The 23133-nt window shown below is 34.5% G+C and overlaps 2 protein-coding genes and 1 long non-coding RNA gene across 5 annotated transcripts in view; 1 reads left to right on the top strand and 2 right to left on the bottom strand.

Moving 5' to 3' along the window:
* The window catches only part of sptbn1 (spectrin, beta, non-erythrocytic 1), a 124128-nt gene extending 119554 nt beyond the window's left edge, over nucleotides 1-4574 (bottom strand). For both annotated transcript variants that reach the window (XM_061911511.1, XM_061911508.1), the window contains exon 1: nucleotides 4423-4574. The gene's annotated coding sequence lies outside the window, so the exon portion shown is untranslated. The remainder of the gene's footprint in view (nucleotides 1-4422) is intronic.
* On the top strand, nucleotides 4238-18881 carry LOC133559607 (uncharacterized). Its single transcript, XR_009808204.1, has 3 exons — nucleotides 4238-4802; nucleotides 9680-9804; nucleotides 18575-18881. It is a non-coding gene; the product is annotated as an uncharacterized LOC133559607 (long non-coding RNA).
* LOC133559606 (acylphosphatase-2-like) lies at nucleotides 10941-23056 on the bottom strand. 2 transcript variants are annotated; one of them, XM_061911514.1, is made up of 8 exons: nucleotides 22903-23056; nucleotides 22723-22739; nucleotides 19371-19480; nucleotides 16321-16461; nucleotides 16174-16244; nucleotides 12129-12283; nucleotides 11623-11933; nucleotides 10941-11555 (listed from the first exon to the last, which is right to left on the bottom strand). In XM_061911514.1, exons 1-4 carry the CDS (start codon nucleotides 22958-22960, stop codon nucleotides 16347-16349), a joined length of 300 nt encoding a protein of 99 aa, XP_061767498.1. In that variant the 5' UTR covers nucleotides 22961-23056; the 3' UTR covers nucleotides 10941-11555; nucleotides 11623-11933; nucleotides 12129-12283; nucleotides 16174-16244; nucleotides 16321-16346. The 2 variants fall into 2 exon arrangements, with proteins under 2 accessions (XP_061767498.1, XP_061767497.1); XM_061911513.1 differs by having other exon boundaries at nucleotides 10941-11933.
* Nucleotides 23057-23133: the final 77 nt, after the last annotated feature.

Genomic DNA, 23133 nt, shown 5'->3' with positions numbered 1-23133 from the left:
CCTTTCTTCATTTACAGTATAATTCTCAATTACACCATTCTCATTTAATCCACCCTCATGTTGGACATTCTCATTTACTGTAAATGATGCCTTGATTTACAATATAATTCTCAGTTACAACATTCTCATTCAAACCGTCCTCGTGTAGGAAATTCTCATTTAAATGATGTCTTCATTCACAGTAAAATTCCCATTTGCTACATTCTAATTTAACATCCGCAAGCAGGACGTTTTTCATTCAAACCATCTTTTTGCACAAGGTTCTCATGTACAACATCCTCATTTAAATGCCTTCATTTAGAACATAACTCTCATTTACAACATTCTCATTTAAATCGGCTTCATGTCAGACATTCTCATTTAAATCATCCTCATGTAAGACATTATCATTCAGATCATTCTCTTGTAGGACATTCTCATTTAAACCATCCTCATGTAAGACTTTATTTTCAATATAATTCTCATTCACAACATCCTCATTCACAACATCCTCATGAGGGACATTGTCATTCAAACCATCATGTACGACTTCCTCAATTACAATATAATTATCATTCACAACATCCTCATTTAAATCATCCTCATGCAGGACATTGTCATTAAAACCATCCTCATGTAAAACTACCTCATGTACAATATAATTCTCATTTACAACATCCTCACTTAAACCATCCTCATGCCGGACATTCTCATTTACAAATTATATAATTCTCATTTGCAACATTCTTTATTGCACCCTCCTCATGTAGTAGATTCTCATTTAAACTATTCTCACGCAGGACGTTTTCATATACAATGTAATTCTTGTTTTCAACATCCTCATTTAAACCATCCTCATGTAGCACACTTTCATTCAAAGGATGTCTTAATTTTCAGTATAATTCTCAATTACAACAATCTCATTTAACATCCGCAAGCAGGACGTTCTTGTTTAAACCATATTCATGTAGGACGTTCTCATTTAAATAATGTATTCAATTACAATATAATTCTCATTTACAACATCCTAATTCAAACCATCCTTGTGTTGGAAATTCTCATTTAAATTATGTCTTCATGAACAAAATAATTCTCATTTACAACATCCTCATGTTAGACATTCTCATGCCTTCATTAACAACATTCTAATTTAAATCATCGTCATGCAGGACTGTTCTCATTTAAACCAACCCAATGCAGTACGTTCTCATGTACAGTATAATTCTCATTTACAGCATCTATCCATTTTCTACCGCTTGTCCCTTTTGGGGTCCCGGGGGGTGCTGCAAAATCCTCATGTAAATCACCCTCACGTTGAACATTCTCATTTAAATGATGCCTTCATTAACAACATTCTCATTTAAAGCATCCTCATGCAGGACTGTTCTCATTTAAACCATCCTAATGCAGTACGTTCTTAAGTACAGTATAATTCTCATTTACAACATCCTCACGTTAGACATTCTCATTTAAATGGTGCCTTCATTAACAACATTCTCATTGAAAGCATCCTCATGCAGGACGGCTCTCATTTAAACCATCCTAATGCAGTACGTTCAGAATAATTTCGCCACACCTAGTGTGTGTGAGACAATCATGGATACTCTAACTTAGCTCATGTGCAGTATAGTTCTTATTTACAACATCCTCATGTAAATCACCGTCATGTTACACATTAAAATTCAAATGATGCCTTCATAAACATCATTCTCATTTGAACCATCCTAATGCAGTACGTCCTCATGTACAGTATAATCCTCATTTACAACATCCTCATGTTGGACATTGTCCTTTTAATGATGCCTTGATTAACAGCAATCTCATTGCAAGCATCGTCATGCAGAACTGTTCTCATGTAAACCATCCTTACGCAGTACGTCCTCATGTACAATACAGTCCTCATTTACTAGGTCATCATTTAAACCCTCCCAATGTAGGACATTATCATTTTAAAAATGATGCCTTCATCGTCATGCAGGATGGTTTCATTTAAACCATCCTAATGCAGTACGTTTAGAAACATTTTGCCACACCTAGTGTGTGTGTGTGTATAGTTCTCATTTACATCATCCTCGTGTAAATCACCCTCATGTTAGACATTCTCATTTAAATGATGCCTTCAGTAACAACATTGTCATTTAAATCATCGTCATGCAGGACATTCTCATTTATACCCTCCTAATGCAGTACGTCCTCATGTACAATATAATTGTCATTTACAACATCCTCGTTTAAATCACCCCCAAGTTAGACATCGTCATTTAAATGATGCCTTCATTTACAACATTCTCATTTAAATCATCGTCATGCAGGACTGTTCTCATTTAAACCATCCTAATGCAATACGTTCAGAATAATTTCGCCACACCTAGTGTGTGTGTGACAATCATGGGTACTTTACCCTATCTTAACTCATGTACAGTATAATTGTCATTTACAACATCCTCGTGTAAATCCCTTTCATGTTAGACATTCTCATTTAAATGCCTTGATTAACAACATTCTCATTTAAATCATTGTCATGCAGGACGTTCTCATTTAAACCATCCTAATGCAGTACGTCCTCATGTACAGTATGATTCTCATTTACAACGTCCTCATTTGAATCACCCTCAAGTTAGACATCCTCATTTAAATGATGCCTTCATTAACAACATTCTCATTTAAATCATCGTCATGCAGGACAGTTCACATTAAAACCATCCTAAAGCAGTACGTTTTCATGTACAGTAGAATTCTCATTTACAACATCCAGCCTTCCATCCATTTTCTACCGCTTTTCCCTTTTGGGGTTGCGGGGGGTGCTGCAAAATCCTCATGTAAATCACCCTCATGTTAGACATTCTCATTTAAATGATGACTTCATTAACAACATTCTCATTTAAAGCATCCTCATGCAGGACTGTTCTCATTCAAACCATCTTAATGCAGTACATTCTTAAGTACAGTATAATCCTCATGTAAAGCACCCTCATGTTAGCCAATCTCATTTAAATGATGCCTTCATTAACAACATTCTCATTGAAAGCATCCTCATGCAGGACGGCTCTCATTTAAACCATCCTAATGCAGTTCGTTCAGAATAATTAAGCCACACCTAGTGTGTGTGTGACAATCATGGGTACTTGAACTTAACTCATGTACAACATACTGTAGTTCTCATTTACAACATCCTCATGTAAATCACTTTCATGCTAGACATTCTCATTTTAATGATGCCTTGATTAACAACATTCTCACTTAAATCATCGTCATGCAGGACTGTTCTCCTTTAAACTATCCTACTGGAGTACGTCCTCATGTACAGTTTAATTCCCATTTACAACATCCTCATGTTAGACATTCTCATTTAAATGATGCCTTAACATTCTCATTTAAAGCATCCTAATGCAGTACGTTCTCACGTACAATTTAACTCTCATTTACAACATCCTCATGTTAGACATTCTCATCTAAATAATGGCTTCATTAACAACATTCTCATTGAAAGCTTCCTCATGCAGGACGGCTCTCATTTAAACCATCCCAATGCAGTACGTTCAGAATAATTTCGCCACACCTAGTGTCTGACAATGATGGGTACTTTAACTTAACTCATGTACAGTATAATTCTCATTTCCAACATCATCATGTAAATCACTTTCATGTTAGACATTCTCATTTAAATGATGCCTTGATTAACAACATTCTCACTTAAATCATCGTCATGCAGGACTGTTCTCATTTAAACCATCCTAACACAGTACGTCCTCATGTACAGTATAATTCCCATTTACAACATCCTCATGCTAGACATTCTCATTTAAATAATGTCTTCAGTAACAACATTCTCACTTAAATCATCGTCATGCAGGACATTCTCCTTTAAACCATCCCAATGCAGTACGTCCTCATTTAAACCATCCCCATGTAGGACAGTCTCATTTAAAAAAAACAAAAACGATGCCCTCATGTACAACATTCTCAGTCAACGCGTCCTCATGCAGGACGGTTCTCATGCCCAGGGGGATTGGCGCGCAGGGCCACGCCTGCGTGTCTTCCATCAGCAGCCCCACCTTCATCCTCGCCAGGCCGCAGACAGAAAAACATGTGCATCACTCGGAATGTGCAAGGGGCAAGATGCTGCTGTGGCGCACTATAGCCGCAACACACACACACACACACACACACACACACACACACACACACACACTTACAGAAACACACACATTTTACAGAAACACACACATTTTACAGAAACACACTGTGAAGGACTCGGAGAGGTGGTCTGTCCCGAGTCCTCGGCGTCCATTGGCGCCGCCCCTAACAATCTCGGCACGGACACTTTCCGTGCCCTCAGGCGGGCGTCGTGTGGATGCTACCCACCGAACACGCTCCCTACCACGGACACAACTAAGGCCTCGGGCCGCCCCCTGCTCGGCCGGGTTGGGGGTCGCAACTCACCTGAAGGCCGACGTACGCGCCGCGGAGTCCCGCTCGGTTCTTGGCGGCCGGAGAGTGAAAACAATGCAGCGTCCTCTTCCTCCTCCTCTTCGTCCTCCTCTTCCTCGCCCCGCCCCCGCAGCTTCCACACACGGGACTGCGGAGCCACGGCGGGGTGTGCTGCTTTCACAGCACTGCGCGGCGCCGGCGGGGCGGCAACCGAGTTGAAAACGACCAATTATCCCTCGACGGTCGAATGAAATGTGTTCAACGCTCGAACCAGAATGTTGATGGCGAGTGTTTGATTTAATCACCAGCTGTCCGGCAGGGGCGGTGTCTCCAAGACCGCTATGGAGTCACGTGATCAGGGTGAGGCGGCAACGCGAGCACACGTTCACAGGGTAAGCTAACGTGTTAGCATTCGTTGCTAGTTAAACCAGGGTTTTTTGATTGATTGAAACTTTTATTTGTAGATTGCACAGTACAGTACATATTCCGTACAATTGACCACTAAATGGTATCACCCGAATAAGTTTTTCAACTTGTTTAGGTCGGGGTCCACGTTAATCAATTCATGGTAGGATGTCCAAAGTGCGGCCCGGGGGCCATTTGCCACCCGCAGGGAATTTTTAACGGCACATTCTAAAATTACGATTAAAAAAATACAAAACAGAAAAAGGTAGTAAAAAAGAGCAAAGAGGTGAAATTTTACAAGAAAATGTTGCAATGTTGACTCTAATAACACAAAGCTGCCATGCAGGCTGTTTCTTTCTTTAAAAAAAATAATGAATCAAAATCAATGTCATTATGAATTATTGACCTATTCAAGGCACGAATTACGTCACATTAAATATTCCACTTTCAGATATTTTTTGTGTAAAATGTTGCATATTTTGTGTTTGCCACACGTTTTTGTTAAATTATAATTAAATGTAATGTTGTTATGATTTATTTACCTTTTTGAAGCTACAGTTATTATATAATCTGAAATATTCCACTTGAAAATTTCATTTGGTGAAAATATTGCATATTTTGTTATTTCTATAAAAAATGGTTTTGTTTGACAAAAAGAGCATACAACTTAATTTTTGTGTAAAATGTTGCATATTTTGTGTTTGTCACACATTTTTGTTAAATTATAATTAAATTCAATGTTGTTATGACTTATTTACCTTTTCAAAGCTACAATTATTATATAATCTGAAATATTCCACTTGAAAATTTCATTTGGTGAAAATATTGCATATTTTGTTATTTCTATAAAAAATGGTTGTTTGACAAAAAGAGCATACAACTGAATTTTTGTGTAAAATGTTGCATATTTTGTGTTTGCCACACATTTTTGTTAAATTATAATTCAATTCAATGTTGTTATGACTTATTTACCTTTTTAAAGCTACAATTATTATATAATCTGAAATATTCCACTTGAAAATTTCATTGGGTGAAAATATTGCATATTTTGTTATTTCTATAAAAATGAATTTGTTTGACAAAAAGAGCATACAACTTATTTTATGTGTAAAATGTTGCATATTTTGTGTTTGCCACACGCTTTTGTTAAATTATAATTAAATTCAATGTTGTTATGACTTATTTACCTTTTTAAAGTTACAATTGTAATATAATCTGAAATATTCCACTTAAAAATGTCTTTTGGTGAAAATATTGGATATTTTGTTATTTCTATAAAAAATGGTTTAGTTTGACAAAAAGAGCATACAACTTCTTTCTTTTTTTTTATGTTATATTGACAGATAAACCTAATGTTGATCTAGAGATTTAAGCCTATACTAATAATAATAATACTAAATAATGACACATATTTTATATTTTTTTGACCAAAACCCTTTGGTGTCCCGGGATCATGCCTGAGTGGAGGCCTAAATGTATATTTCTATACATATATTGTATTGGTTTTTAAAATAAAAAAATATCAAAATGTTCCCAGCTTGCTTTGATTTTTCAGTGTGCGGCCTTCAGTGGAAAAAGTTTGGACACCCCTGAATTAAACTATTACAAAATACACATTAGCTACACTTAGGTAACATGGATCATCCAAATGACTACAATTGACTCCAAGAAATACTTTAAAGGCCTACTGAAATGAGATTTTCTTATTTAAACGGGGATAGCAGGTCCATTCTGTGTGTCATACTTGATAATTTTGCGATATTGCCATATTTTTGCTGAAAGGATTTAACAGAGAACATCGACGATAAAGTTCGCAACTTTTGGTCGCTAATAAAAAAGCCTTGCCTGTACCGGAAGTAACAGACGATGTGCGCATGATGTCACGGGTTGTGGAGCTCCTCACATCCGCACATTGTTTACAATCATGGCCACCAGCAGCGAGAGCGATTCGGACCGAGAAAGCGACGATTTCCCCATTAATTTGAGCGAGGATGAAAGATTCGTGGATGATGAAAGTGAGAGTGAAGGACCAGAAGAAAAAAAAAACTAAACGGCAGAGCGATTCAGATGTTATTAGACAAATTTACTAGGATGATTCTGGTAAATTCCTTATCTGCTTATTGTGGTACTAGTGTTTTAGTGAGATTATATGGTCGTACCTGTACAACCTAAAAGTCGGAGGGGTGTGGCCACGGGTGTGGTGACCGCCAGTGTCTCCGAGGGAACCCAGGTTTCTCGACAATTTTTTTCCCCCCCTCCTCCACGGTGGAAGCATCCGCCGGTCGGGGGCGGCCGGTGGGAGGAGGCAAGAGAGTCCGCAGCTGCCTCTTTGACAGGTGCAGGAGGAACGATGCAAGCTCTCCACTCATGTCTACGGTAAGAGCCGACTTTTCACCACCATTTTCTCACCGAAACCTGCCGGTTGACATGTGGTAGGGAACCATGTTCGCTTGACCGCTCTGTTCCATAGTAAAGCTTCACCGTCATCTTTCGGGAATGTAAACAATGAAACACCGGCTGTGTTTGTGTTGCTAAAGGCGGCCGCAATACACCGCTTCCCACCTACATCTTTCTTCTTTGACGTCTCCATTATCAATTGAACAAATTGCAAAAGATTCAGCAACACAGATGTCCAGAAAAGAGACGACTTATAGCTGTGAACGGTGCTGGACCAAAATGTCCTCTACAATGCGTGACGTCACGCGCACCCGTTATCATACTGCGACGTTTTAGCATGATTCTTCCGCCCGAAATTTAAAATTGCAATTTAGTAAACTAACCCGGCCGTATTGGCATGTGTTGCAATGTTAAGATTTCATCATTGATATATAAACTATCAGACTGCGTGGTCGGTAGTAGTGGGTTTCAGTAGGCCTTTAAATTACTACAATTGACTCCAAAAAATACGTTAAATATCCCAAAATACAGTTTTTAGACACAATTACAACGTGGTCTAAGTTAGCAACTGTGCTGCACAATTGTGCTAGCCTTTGAATCTTTCAGGAAAATTACCAAATAAACACAATTTTATTTATTCTGCTTTGGCCATAATAGTCTGAATGTTTGTAAAATAGTTTGTTTTGCTGCTAGTGGAAACTGAAAGTTTAGTTTTACTCATTTATCTACTATTGTTTTAAAAGGGTCACTTTGTGTTTGACGACAATAGCAAACTACAAAAGTGAGTCACAGCTTAAAAAAACACAATTGCAGCATTTGGATGAGCATTTTCTTCAAATAAAAAAAAAATATACATTTGTATTTTTACATATATAAATATACATTTTTTTTCTCTTAATCATTATTTTTTAGTTGTAGTATTATATTTATTTGTTCACTTTTTGGGTTTGTCATTCTTAAAGGCCTACTAGTTTACTTAGTTTACTTAATTGCAATTTCAAATTTCGTGCCAAAGTATCCTGCTGAAACTTCGCGGTATGATGACGCGTGCGCGTGACGTCACGCATTGTAGAGGACATTTTGTTCCAGCACCGTTCCCAGCTATAAGTCGTCTGTTTTCATCGCATAATTCCACAGTATTCTGGATTTCTGTTTTGGTGAGTCTTTTGCAATTTGTTCAATGAATAATTGAGACGTCAAAGAAGAAAGCTGTAGGTGGGAAGCGGTGTATTGCGGCCGCCTTTAGCAACACAAACACAGCCGGTGTTTCATTGTTTGCATTCCCGAAAGATGACGGTGAAGCTTTACTATGGAACAGAGCGGTCAAGCGAACACGGTTGGATTGGACCACACACACAAAGTACAGTGTATTATGCAGCGATCATTTCGAAAGATCGTGTTTTGAAGAGGGTCCCTTGCAAGGACAGAGATGGGCATCGCCACCACCCGTCGACTGGTGCTGAAGAAAGGTGTGGGGCCGACCGTCAGGTTGTACAGGTACGACCAGATAATCTCACTAAAACACTAGTAACACAATAAGCAGATAAGGGATTTTCCAGAATTATCCTAGTAAATGTGTCTAATAACATCTGAATCGCTCCCACTGTATAGTCTTTTTTTTCCTTTTCTAGTCCTTCACTCTCACTTTCCACATCCACAAATCTTTCATCCTCGCTCAAATTAATGGGGAAATAGTCGCTTTCTCGGTCCGAATCGCTCTCGCTGCTGGTGGCCATGATTGTAAACAATGTTCAGATGTGAGGAGCTCCACAACCCGTGACGTCACGCGCATATTGATATGTCTGCTACTTCCGGTACAGGCAAGGCTTTTTTATCAGCACCAAAAGTTGCGAACTTTATCGTCGATGTTCTCTACTAAATCCTTTCAGCAAAAATATGGCAATATCTCTGAATGATCAAGTATGACACATACAATGGGCCTGCTATCCCCGTTTAAGTAAGAAAATCTCATTTCAATAGACCTTTAAGGGCAGCTGTTCAAGCATACTATTTTGTTTATTATTTTCATTTTATTTATACCTTTTATATCCATTATCGCATTTTATTCTTAAAATTTCTGTATTTTTTATATGCTGTTAAAATGCTACACATTTTTTCAGGTGAGGGAAAATTCAAACTAGTGATGTCATCGCCAGAGCATGGAAACATGGAATGTATTTACAATGAATACAATTATAGCCAATATTTCAGAATAATTCCCACCAATTGATTTATATTTGTGTAAATACAACTATTCCGATCTAAATCTTATTGTATCTGATGATAGTGATGGCTTTCTTGATTAAAAATAAATACATTTAAAATAAATGATAACAAGCCAATCTTTTGAACGGCTCTTTGAACTCCCTTTAAAGAGCCATGAATCCAACACTATTGTTAATGTGAATAAGTTGGTGTGTTTGAGGTCAGTGTGTAAAAACTAAAATGACTTGTCTCCACCCGCCAGGGCAGACAGTGTGCTGTCATGAAGCGCCTCCACGCCCCAAATCAGTGAGAGGCAGTGAAGCAGCCTTGACAAGGAGGAAAGTCTGCAGACATCGGATAGTGAAAAGTTGAAAAAAAAGTAAAAAGGTTAGTAAAAAAGTTTAATATGTTATTTAAATTAAAAAGTAAAATAGGTCAATAATAAAAGGAAAACAAGTTACTAAAATAGGTTGGCAAAAAAGTAAAACAGGTTAGTGAAAAAGTAAAATAGGTTAGAACAAAAAGTATAATAGATCAGTTAAAAAAAGTTAATTAAGTTATTAAAACAAGTCAGTAGAAAAAAGTTCAAAAGTTACTAAAAAAGGTTAGTAAAAAGAGTAAAATTGGTTAGTAAAAAGTAAATTTGGTTAGTAAAAAAGTAAAATAGGTTAGTAAAAAGTAAAATAAGTTAGTAAAACGAGTTAAATAGGTTAGTACAAATAGTCAAATTGGTTAGTAAAATAGGTTAATAATAAATGTCAAATAAGTTAGTAAAAAGGGCAAAATTGGTTTGTAAAAAAGTAGAATAGGTAAGTGAAAATAATAAAATAGGTCAATAAAAAAGTTCAATAAAATACTAAAAAAGAGTAAAATTGGTTAGTAAAAAAGTAAAATAGGATAGTAAAATTAGTGAAATAGGTAAGTAAAAAATGTAAAATAAGTTAGGAAAGAGCAAAATTGGTTAGTAAAAAATTAGAATAGGTTAGTAAAAAGAATGAAATAGGTCAGTACAAAAACTTCAAAGAGTTACTAAAAAGGTTAGTAGAAATAGTAAAATCGGTTAGTAAAAAGTAAAATAGGTTAGCAAAAAAATTTAAAATAGCTTAGTAAAAACGTAATATAGGTTAATTTCAAAAATAGTAAAATAGGAGGTTAAAAAAGTTACATTTAGTTAGTAAAATAGGTTCGTAAAAAAGGTCAAATAGGTTAGTAAAAAAGTAAAATAGGTTAGTAAAAAAAGTAAAATAAGTACGTAAAATGTTAATAGAAAAGTAAAATAGATTGGTAAAATAGGTTAGTAAACGGAGTAAAACTATTTGTAAAACAAAAAAGTCAATATGTTATTCATATAGTAAAACAGTTTAGTAAAAAAAAGTAAAGCAGTTTAGTAAAAAAAAAAAAAGGTCAGTAAAAAGAGTGAACTTGGTCAGTAAATAGAGTAAAATTAGTAAAAAAGAAAAAATGACATAGAGTAAAACAGTTTAGTAAAAAGAGTAAAGTACGTTAGTAAAGGGTAAAACGGGTTAGAAAAAAAGTAAAATTGTTTATTAAAATCTCTGCATTGGCTCTCCGTGTGTTCCAGGATCCATTAGAAGGTTCTTCTTATGATTTATAAATGTTGTTATGGTAGTGTCTTTAACGTTTGCTTTTACCCTACCAGCCTGCACAGGTCTGGAGATCCTGTGGCAGGCCAAATAAAATGATGTGGTGGGTTAAATTATAATAATAATCATTTTGACACCTGTGATGTCGCTGGATGACACTAAAAAGTTGACGTGAAGTTGGTTGAATGTCAACTTGTTGCTTGGCAACGACTGTCAGGGCTCGCTCAGTCAGGTGTGTACATGTGTGCGTGCGTGTATGTGTGTGTGTGTGTGTGTGTGTGTGTCTGGCCCACTCCCACACAAAGTGGCAATGAGGGAAAAAGCGAGCGTCTCTGAAACTTGCTGCATCTATCTCTCTCCACACACTTTTGAACAGAGGAAGGTTTCCATGACGACGGTGCTGGGATGCCAAAGTTGTTGCCGGGTGAGGAAGGGGGGGTCATGTGGGCGTGTGTAGTGTGCCATCTTGAAAGAGGAGACTTTATATTTGGAGGTGTTTAGTCCTGTGGAGATCCACATGAGCCACGGAAGCTTCTGGCAAGAGATTGATGTTGCGCCTTTAATACGGGGCTGGAGTTCAACATTCAAACACATGTTGTACCTTCTAGAATGTTGCAACTCCGTTAAAGTGAAAGTGAAAGCAAGTCATTGGTGTTTGGCGTGTTGCTATACTGTAGCTCCTTTTCATCTTCTCGTACGATGTCTTCATGGCCATTGCCCCACGCACACACACACACACACACACACACACACACACACACACACACACACACACCTTGTGATTGTATGAAGGTCTCACGGAGGGCTGTTGGCATGACGACAAGGAACCTCTAACATTGTATCCAGGAAGCGCACACACACAATGCTGTGTCAGGCTTCCCGTTGCCATGGCAGCCATGTTGAAAGCTCATGCTGCGATTTAATTGGATCAGATGGCAGGTAATCAGGTCACATGACTTGATATGTAAGCACGTCAGTCAGGTCACATGAATAATAATAATAATAGTACTAATAATGAAGTACTGTTGTTGCCATGGTGACTGTCAATTATCTTCTTTTACGGGATATACGTTTTTTAAGCTAGCTCTCACTTATCACAATATTTACCTTCTTCTTCTCTCTTGTTCATGGTGGATTGCCACCAAATTTAGCCCCGCTCCTTCTGCTGCATAACCAAGATGGCGACTATATTGGGGGTAGTGCGCCTTCTTTACTGCACACTCAGCATTTTCTGTGTGTTGAGTGCAACATTCGGGTGTGCACTGTAGGGGTGAAAAAAAAATAATCGATTCACACCCGAGTCCCGATTCTTTTGGGAGCACATTTTTTAAAAGAAGTTTTTAAATTTGATTAATAATTTTCAAAAATCGATTAAAAAAAAAGGTAAATTTGTTTTATAGGAATTCATTTTTTTAAAAATATTGTATGAATATAAAAAAAAATTAAATGTTAATTTTTTGTGTAATAAAAAAAAAAAAATATATATATATATATATATATATATATATATATATATACTGTATATGAGGATCATTTCAAAAATAGTTTTTAGAACATCTCCATGCAAGCAGAAGGAGCTTTTCTATTTGTTTTGGAAAAGGATCATTTTTATGCCAAATAAAACTTTATAACAATCGGTTTGAAGCGAGAATTGATGCTGGAATCGGAATGTAAACGTTAGGTGCCCAAATCTTCACATCACTGGTGTCTTACATATTGCCTACATACTATCTACATATTACCTACACACTACCTACACATTATCTACATACATACTATTTACACACTATCTACATACTACTGGGGCGGTATAGCTTGGTTGGTAGAGTGGCCGTGCCAGCAACTTGGGGGTTGCAGGTTCAATTCAAACTTCCACCATCCTAGTCACTGCCGTTGTGTCCTTGGGCAAGACACTTTACCCACCTGCTCCCGGTGCCACCCACACTGGTTTAAATGTAACTTAGATATTGGGTTTCACTATGTAAAGTGCTTTGAGTCACTAAAGAAAAGCGCTATATAAATATAATTCACTTCACTTCACTACCTACACACTATCTACACATTATGTACATACTATCTACACACTATCTTCATCCTACCTTCATACTATCTTCATACTTCCTACATAATATCTACATCCTATCTACATACTACTTACATATCTACATACTATCTACACACTTTCTACATCCTATCTACATACTACCTACATCCCATCTATACACTACATACTATCTACATCCTACTTTCATACTATCTATATACTACCTACATAGTATCTACATACTACCTACATACTATCTACAAAATACCTCTGTACTTCCTACTTACTTTCTACATACATCTCTACATACTATCTACATACTACTTACATATTATCTACATACTACTTACATGTTATCTACATACTACTTACATGTTATCTACATACTACCTACATGATATCTACATACTACTTACATATCATCTACATACTACAAACCTACATATTATCTACTTACTTCTTACACACTACCTACATACTACTTACATATTATCTACATACTGCCTACATATTATCTACATACTACTTACATATTATCTACATACTGCCTACATATTATCTACATACTACTTACATATTATCTGCATACTACCTACCAATGTTATCTACATACTACTTACATACTACCTACATATTATCTACATACTAATTATATATTATCTACATACTACCTACCTATATATTATCTTCATACTACTTACATACTACCTACAACATACCTACATACTACTTACATATTATCTACATTCTACTTACGTACTATCTACATACTACTTATTACATATTATTTACATACTACCAACCCACATATTATCTACATACTACTTACATATTATCTACATACCGCCTACATATTATCTACATAGTACCTACCTACATCTTATCTACATTCTACTTACATACTACTTACGTACTATTTACATTCTACTTACATACTATCTACATACTACTTACATATTATCTACATACTACCTACATATTATCTACATACTGTTTACATACCACCTACAACTTATCTAGATACTAATTACATCTTATCTACATTCTACCTACCTATATCTTAACTACATTGTACTTACATACTACCTACATACCATCTACATACAAACTTACATATTATCTACATACGACCTACGTATTATCTTCATACTACTTACATCTTATCTACATACTACCAACCCACATATTATCTACATACTACTTACATAGTATCTACATACTGCCTACATATTATCTACGTACTACTTACATATCTACATACTACCTTCCTGTATATTATCTACATACTACTTACATACTACCTACATATTATCTACATACTACTTACATATTATCTACATACTACCTACCTACATATTATCTACATACTACTTGCATAGTACCTACAACCTATCTACATACTACTTCCATCTTCCATACATACTACCTACCTACATCTTATCTACATTCTACTTACATACTATCTACATACTATTTACATATTATCTACATACTACCTACATATTATCTACATACTACTTACATATTATCTACATGCTACCTACCTACATATCTTCATACTACTTACATACTACCTACATACTACTTACATATTATCTACATACTACTTACATATTATCTACATACCACTTACATATTATCTACATAGTACCTACGTACATCTTATCAACATTCTACTTACATACTACTTACGTACTATTTACATTCTACCTACATACTATCTACATGCTACTTACATATTATCTACATACTACCTACATATTATCTACATACTATTTACATACTACCTACAACTTATCTAGATACTAATTACATCTTATCTACATTCTACCTACCTCTATCTTATCTACATTGTACTTACATACTACCTACATACCATCTACATACAAACTTACATATTATCTACATACGACCTACATATTATCTACATACTACTTACATCTTATCTACATACTACCAACCCACATATTATTACATACTACTTACATAGTATCTACATACTGCCTACATATTATCTACATACTACTTACATATCTACATACTACCTTCCTGTATATTATCGACATACTACTTACATACTACCTACATATTATCTACATACTACTTACATATTTTCTACATACTACCTACCTACATATTATCTACATACTACTTACATAGTACCTACAACCTATCTACATACTACTTACATCTTCCATACATACTACCTACCTACATCTTATCTACATTCTACTTACATACTATCTACATACTACTTACATATTATCTACATACTACCTACATATTATCTACATACTACTTACATATTATCTACATACTACCTACCTACATATTATCTTCATACTACTTACATACTACCTACATACTACTTACATATTATTTACATACTACCTACATATTATCTACATACTACTTACATATTATCTACATACTACCTACCTAAATATTATCTTCATACTACTCACATACTACCTACATACTATCTACATACTACTTACATCTTATCTACATACTACCTTCCTGTATATTATCTACATACTACTTACATAGTATCTACATACTGCCTACATATTATCTACATACTACTTACATATCTACATACTACCTTCCTGTATATTATCTATATACTACTTACATACTACCTACATATTATCTACATACTACTTACATATTATCTACATACTACCTACCTACATATTATCTACATACTACTTACATAGTACCTACAACCTATCTACATACTACTTACATCTTCCATACATACTACCTACCTACATCTTACCTACATTCTACTTACATACTATCTACATACTACTTACATATTATCTACATACTACCTACATATTATCTACATACTACTTACATATTATCTACATACTACCTACCTACATATTATCTTCATACTACTTACATACTACCTACATACTTCTTACATATTATCTACATACTACCTACATATTATCTTCATACTACTTACATACTACCTACATACTATCTACATACTACTTACATCTTATCTACATACGACCTACATATGATGTACATACGACCTATATACTACACGTGTCCTAAGTAGTAGTGAGTACAAGTAGACAGTTTGATACATACTTTGTGTTTACTGTCCAAAAAGTGTTGCTGCATGCAGGCGTGCACACAGCACAGGCAGGAAGTAGCACAAGGTGAGCCTACAAAATAAAAGACATATAGGAGCCTGTGACAGGAAACAGTATGTATACGACAGGTGAAGGACCTCAGGTGTGCCTCAGGTGTACCTCAGGCATTCAGTAGCGAGTGTGAAAGCCGCTCATCTCCAGCTTGTTGATGTCCTTGGAGTTGCTGAAGGAAGTTCTGCTGATGCGACTGCCGGGACTTCCTACTTTGCTGAGCCACACTTTCCTGACAACACAACAAGTTCAAAGTTCAATAGTAGCACTGAGAGTCACACACACACACTAGGTGTGCTGAGATTACCCTCTGCATTAGACCCATCACCCTTGTTCACCCCCTGGGAGGTGAGGGAAGTAGTGAGCAGCAGCGGTGGCCGCGCCCGGGAATCATTTTTGGTGATTTAACCCCCAATTCCAAGCCTTGATGCTGAGTGCCTAGCAGGGAGGTAATGGCTCCCATTTTTATAGTCTTTGGTATGACTCGGCCGGGGTTTGAACTCACAACCTAAGCTCTTCTGACAACACAACAACAATAACAACACAATACTAACACATGTGGAGATACTTTCCTGACAATACAACAACAACACAATACTAACACATGGAGATACTTTCCTGACAACACAACAACAATAATAACACAATACTAACACATGTGGAGATACTTTTCTAACACAACAATAACAATACATGTGGAGATACTTTCCTGACAACACAACAATAATAACACAATACTAACACATGTGGAGATACTTTCCTGACACTACAACAACAACACAATACTAACACATGGAGATACTTTCCTGACTACACAACAACAATAATAACACAATACTAACACGTGTAGATACTTTTCTAACACAACAATAACAATACATGTAGAGATAATTTCCTGACAACACAACAACAATAATAACACAATACTAACACATGCGGAGATACTTTTCTAACACAACAATAACAATGCACGTAGAGATACTTTCCTGACAACACAACAATAATAACACAATACTAACACATGTGGAGATACTTTCCTGACACTACAACAACAACACAATACTAACACATGGAGATACTTTCCTGACTACACAACAACAATAATAACACAATACTAACACGTGTAGATACTTTTATAACACAGCAATAACAATACATGTAGAGATAATTTCCTGACAACACAACAACAATAATAACACAATACTAACACATGCGGAGATACTTTTCTAACACAACAATAACAATACATGTGGAGATACTTTCCTGACAACACAACAATAATAACACAATACTAACACATGTGGAGACACTTTCCTGACAACACAACAACAATAATAAGACAATACTAACACATGTGGAGATACTTTCCTGACAACAATAATAACACAATACTAACACATGTGGAGATACCTTCCTGACAACACAACAATACTAATAACACAATACTAACACATGTGGAGATACCTTCCTGACAACAACAACACAACAATAATAATAACACAATACTAACACATGTGGAGATACTTTCCTGACAACAACAACACAGGTGGAGATGTCAACATTTATCAAATTGTCATATGTGTGACCTGGAGATGAAGATCAATATTATTTTGTTGCGTGATCATTTTTCTTCAAGTGAAATTCAAAGGTGTGATTATTAATTTCAATTTATTAATACAATCTTAGAAAATGGTTCAAAACAATTAAAAAGCCCTCAAATGATTGTCCATATCGGAAAAATTTTCATTGTTTTAGATAAGCCCACTTTTTGGCTTTTTAAACAATTATTTTTAGATTTAGATTTCTTCTTTCTTATCTACTTGTTTTGTATGCTCGTGACTTTGTTGATGTTTTTGTTGATAAACAAACATGATTGCGTTACATGGTTCATGTTTGGAATCATGGACACATTTCATTTGTTTGTATTTTGCTTGTTAGGCCGGTCCATTCAAAACAACAACAACACACATCTGGACCACATCTAACACGTGTGTGTGTGTGTGTGTGTGTGTGTGTGTGTGTGTGTGTGTGTGTGTGTGTGTGTGTGTGTGTGTGTAGATTAGAGGAGATTGTAGAAGATCAGGGTCACGGCAGAATAACGGAATCTCATGTGTGTGCTGGCCAACATTCTCTTCTCTGATTGGTCCATGGACACTTGGCCATCGTCACACACACACACACATGCACACACACACACACACACACACACACACACACACACACACACACACACACATCTGGCATGACATGTTGGTAGAATTGAATGTAATGTTTTATACAGTCCACAACATATGCACAATAAAAATACATCCATCCATCCATTTTCTACCACTTGTCCCTTTCAGCCTATCCCGGCTGCACTGGAGCGGAAGGCGGCGTACACCCTGGACAAGTCACCATCTCATCATAGGGCCAACACAGATAGACAAAATTAAATTTCTTAAACTAATCATACTCAAAAATATATAAGTAATCATTTTTGAAGATATAATTGTATATTAACATACAATCATATAGGAAGATTTTTTTTTTACTATTAAATATCAATTGTTTTTATACTTGCAAATTTTTTTATTTGTTGAATTGAAATTTGTTTTTATACTTTAAATCATTTGTTTTATTAATTAGAAAATAGTTTCCATACTTTCAATTTATTTTTTATTAATTAGAACATTGTTTTTATACTTGATAATTTTTTTCTATTAATTGGAAAAATAGTTTATATACTTACAAATTATTTGTTATTGAATATAAACTGTTTTCATACTTGTGAATTGCTTTTATTTATTAAATTAAAAAATGTTTTTAAACTTGCAGATCATTTTTAGGTGAATAAAACTTGTTTATATAATTATGAATGTTTTTTAAATTGAGGTCAATTGTTTTTATATTTGCGGTCCATTTTTTAAATAATTTATAATTGTAATTTTTTTTTTTTATTAAATAGAAAATTATTCTTATACCTGTGAATCTTTTTTTTTTTATTAATCAGGAAAAAAATGTGTTTTAATTGTGAATCGTTTGGTGTGAGTAAAAACATTTTTGTGTGTTTGCGGAATTTTGGAGTAATTTCACTCTATAAATGCGTTGTGTTGTTGTGGTTGTGTTGTTGTGTTGTGTGTGCGTGCATGGTGCACTCACATCTCCTCCACGGCGTCAGAAGGACCTTGGAGTTGACCCACCACCGTCCCACTGTGGGTGTTCTTCACCCAGCCCACCACACCCAGGAGCCCCGCCTCCTTCTCAGTGTACTGCACACACACACACACACACACACACACACACACACACACACACACACACACACACACACACACAAGTTGTAATAATGAGATAAAGACTGAATTATGAGATATAAAGTTACAACAATCAGATAAAAAGTCATAATTATGAGCCAAAAAGTCAAAATTAAGAGTTAAAAAGTTATCATTCTGTGAGAATAAGTCATAATTATGACATAAAAAGTCGTAATTATGAGATTAAGACTCAATTATGAGATATAAAGATATAACAATCAGATAAAAAGTCATAATTATGAGCCAAAAAGTCCAAATTAAGAGTTAAAAAGTTGTAATTATGAGATTAAAAATCGTAATTATGAGAAAGAGTCATTTATGACATATAGTCATATCATATTAAAAAGTCATAATTGTGAGACAAAAAAGTCGTAATTATTAGATAAAGAGTCGTAATTATGAAAAAAAGTAATAATTATGTGACAAACTCGTAATTATGACATTAAAGGTCATAGTTATGAGATAAAAAGTCATAATTATTAGATAAAAAGTCGTAATCATGAGATACAAAGTCGTAACTACAAGCTACAAAGTTGTAATTATGAGATAAAAAGTCATAATTATAAGATTAAAAAGTCTAATTAAGAGATAAAAAGTCGTAATTACGACATAAAAAGTCGTAATTATGAGATATATCATAATTATCAGGTAAAGAGTTATAATTATGAGATAAAAATTCGTAATCATGAGATTTTTGAGTCATAATTATCGGATAAAAAGTCATAATTATGAGACAAAAAGTCGTAATTATGAGATAAAAAGTCATGATAATGAGATAAAAAGTAATTGTGAGATATTAAGTCATAATTAGGAGATAAAAAGTCGTAATTACGAGATACAAAGTCGTAATTATGAGATAAAAACTTATAATTATGAGATGAAAAGTGGTAATTATGAGATTTTTGAGTCATAATTATAAGATAAAAAGTCATGATTATGAGACAAAAAGTCGTTATTATGAGATAAAGTTATAATTATGAGATAAAAAGTCATAATAATGAGATAAAAAAAATCGTAATTATGAGATATTAAGTCATAATTATGAGATAAAAAGTTGTGATTACGACATACAAAGTTGTAATTATGAGATAAAAAGTTATAATTGTGAGATAAAAAGTGGTAATTATGAGATTTTTGAGTCATAATTATCAGATAAAAAGTCATAATTATGAGACAAAAAGTTGTAATTATGAGATAACAAAATTATAATTATAAGATAAAAAGTCATAATAATGAGATTTGAAAAAATCGTAATTATGAGATATTAAGTCATAATTATCAGATAAAAAGTCATGATTACGAGATACAAAATCGTAATTATGAGATAAAAAGTTATAATTATCAGATAAAAAGTGGTAATTATGAGACTTTCGAGTCATAATTATCAGATAAAAAGTCATAATTATGAGACAAAAAGTCGTAATTATGAGATAACAAAGTTATAATTATAAGATAAAAAGTCATAATAATTAGATAAAAAAAGTGGTAATTATGAGATTTTTGAGTCATAATTATCAGATATAAAGTCATAATTATAAGACAAAAAGTCGTAATTATGACATAAAAAGTCACAATTATGAGATAAAGAGCCATAATTATGAGATAATCATCATTATGAGATTAAAAAGTAACAATTATGAGAAAAAAAAGTCATAATAATGAGGAAAAAAAGTAATAATTATGAGATAAAGATTCATAATTATCAGATAAAAAATTGTGATTACGAGATACAAAGTCGTAATTATGAGATAAAAAGTGGTAATTATGAGATTTTTGAGTCATAATTATCAGATAAAAAGTCATAATTATGAGACAAAAAGTCGTATTTATAACATACAAAGTCACAATTATGAGATAGTCATCATTATGAGATAAAAAGTAACAATTATGAGGAAAAAAAGTTATAATTATGAGAAAAAATGTCATAATTATGAGATAAGAAGTCATAATTATCAGATAAAAATTCATAATTATCAGATAAAAAGTCAGAATTATGAGAAAATGATTCATAATTATCAGATAAATGTCATAATTATCAGATAAATGTCATAATTATCAGATACAAAGTCAGGATTATGATCATACACCTGTCTTCATGCACTCTTGTTCTACCGCCTCATATGGCACACGGTAAGCTGAATACTAACCAGTACTGCCCCCTAGGTGGTCATACGTGTAATTACATCTGATCACAATAATTTTATACACGAAATATGTTTACATTTTACATCTTTATATTCTACATCATACATGTTTACATAACATGTGTTTATGTACTATACGTTTATATGGAATATTTTTGATGTATTTTTTACATGATATATGTTTTTATTTGACATGTGTTCATGTGGAATATGTTTGTGATGTATGTTTATGTTACACATGTTCACATTATATATTCACATCTTCATATTTTACATGTTTACTTGACATGTGTTTATGTAATATACTTTTATATGGAATACGCTTATGATATATGTTTGTGATATATGTTTTTATTTTACATCTTTATATTATATACATTTACATGAAACATGTTTACATAACGTGTTTATGTAATATACTTTTATATAGAATATGCTTATGCACCTGGGGATAGGATGATTGGCAACACTAAAAAAAATTGGCCCTAGTGTGTGAATGTGAGTGTGAATGTTGTCTGTCTATCTGTGTTGGCCCTGCGATGAGGTGGCGACTTGTCCAGGGTGTACCCTGCCTTCCGCCCAATTGTAGCTGAGATAGGCGCCAGCGCCCCCCCGCGACCCCGAAAGGGAATAAGCGGTAGAAAATGGATGGATGGATGCTTATAATATATTTTTCTATTTTACAAGTGTTTATGTAATATACATTTATATGGAATATGTTTGTGATAAATGTTTATATTACACATGTTTACATCATATATGTTTATATTTTACATGTTTTCTTTACCTACGTTTATGTAATATACTTTTATATGGAATATATTTATGATATATGTTTGTGACACATATGATATATGTTTATATTTGACATCTTTATATTATATACATTTACATGAAATATGTTTACATGAAACATGTTTACATAACATGTGTTTATGTATTATATGTTTATATGGAATATGTTTTGGATATATGTTTATGTGACACATGTTAGTACAATGTAGTCCTGGTATGTTTATGACAGCAAATGTCAACAAACTGATAGAAACTCACCATCCTGAAGCACACTCCTGCCACAAAGACACAAATGTTGAAATTAAATCAGGATTTTCTCCTCAGCGACATGCAAACTACTTTCTATATTAAGAAGCAGATCATGTCACACACACACACACACACACACACACACACGCACACACACACACACACACACACACACACACACACACACACCTTGGACGTGACCAAAGACTTCAAAGTCCACCGACACCAATCCACTTCCTGTTGACATGTTGACCGTCCACGTGACGTCAGCACAGATGAAGAGGAGGAAGAGGACCTTTTGTCATCCGTCACTCTGCTGTGCACGCGCGTGCGCCTCTCACTGCAGCCGGTCTTTGTAGTCCACAAAAAACTACAAAGTGTGACGACACGACAATGACGTCATAGGAGACAGCACGTATC

Source organism: Nerophis ophidion, linkage group LG09 (assembly GCF_033978795.1).
Source record: "Nerophis ophidion isolate RoL-2023_Sa linkage group LG09, RoL_Noph_v1.0, whole genome shotgun sequence".
Lineage (NCBI taxonomy): Eukaryota > Metazoa > Chordata > Actinopteri > Syngnathiformes > Syngnathidae > Nerophis > Nerophis ophidion.
The sequence above is the reverse complement of the archived record's forward strand: the minus strand, read 5'-3'. Positions and strand labels throughout refer to the sequence as shown.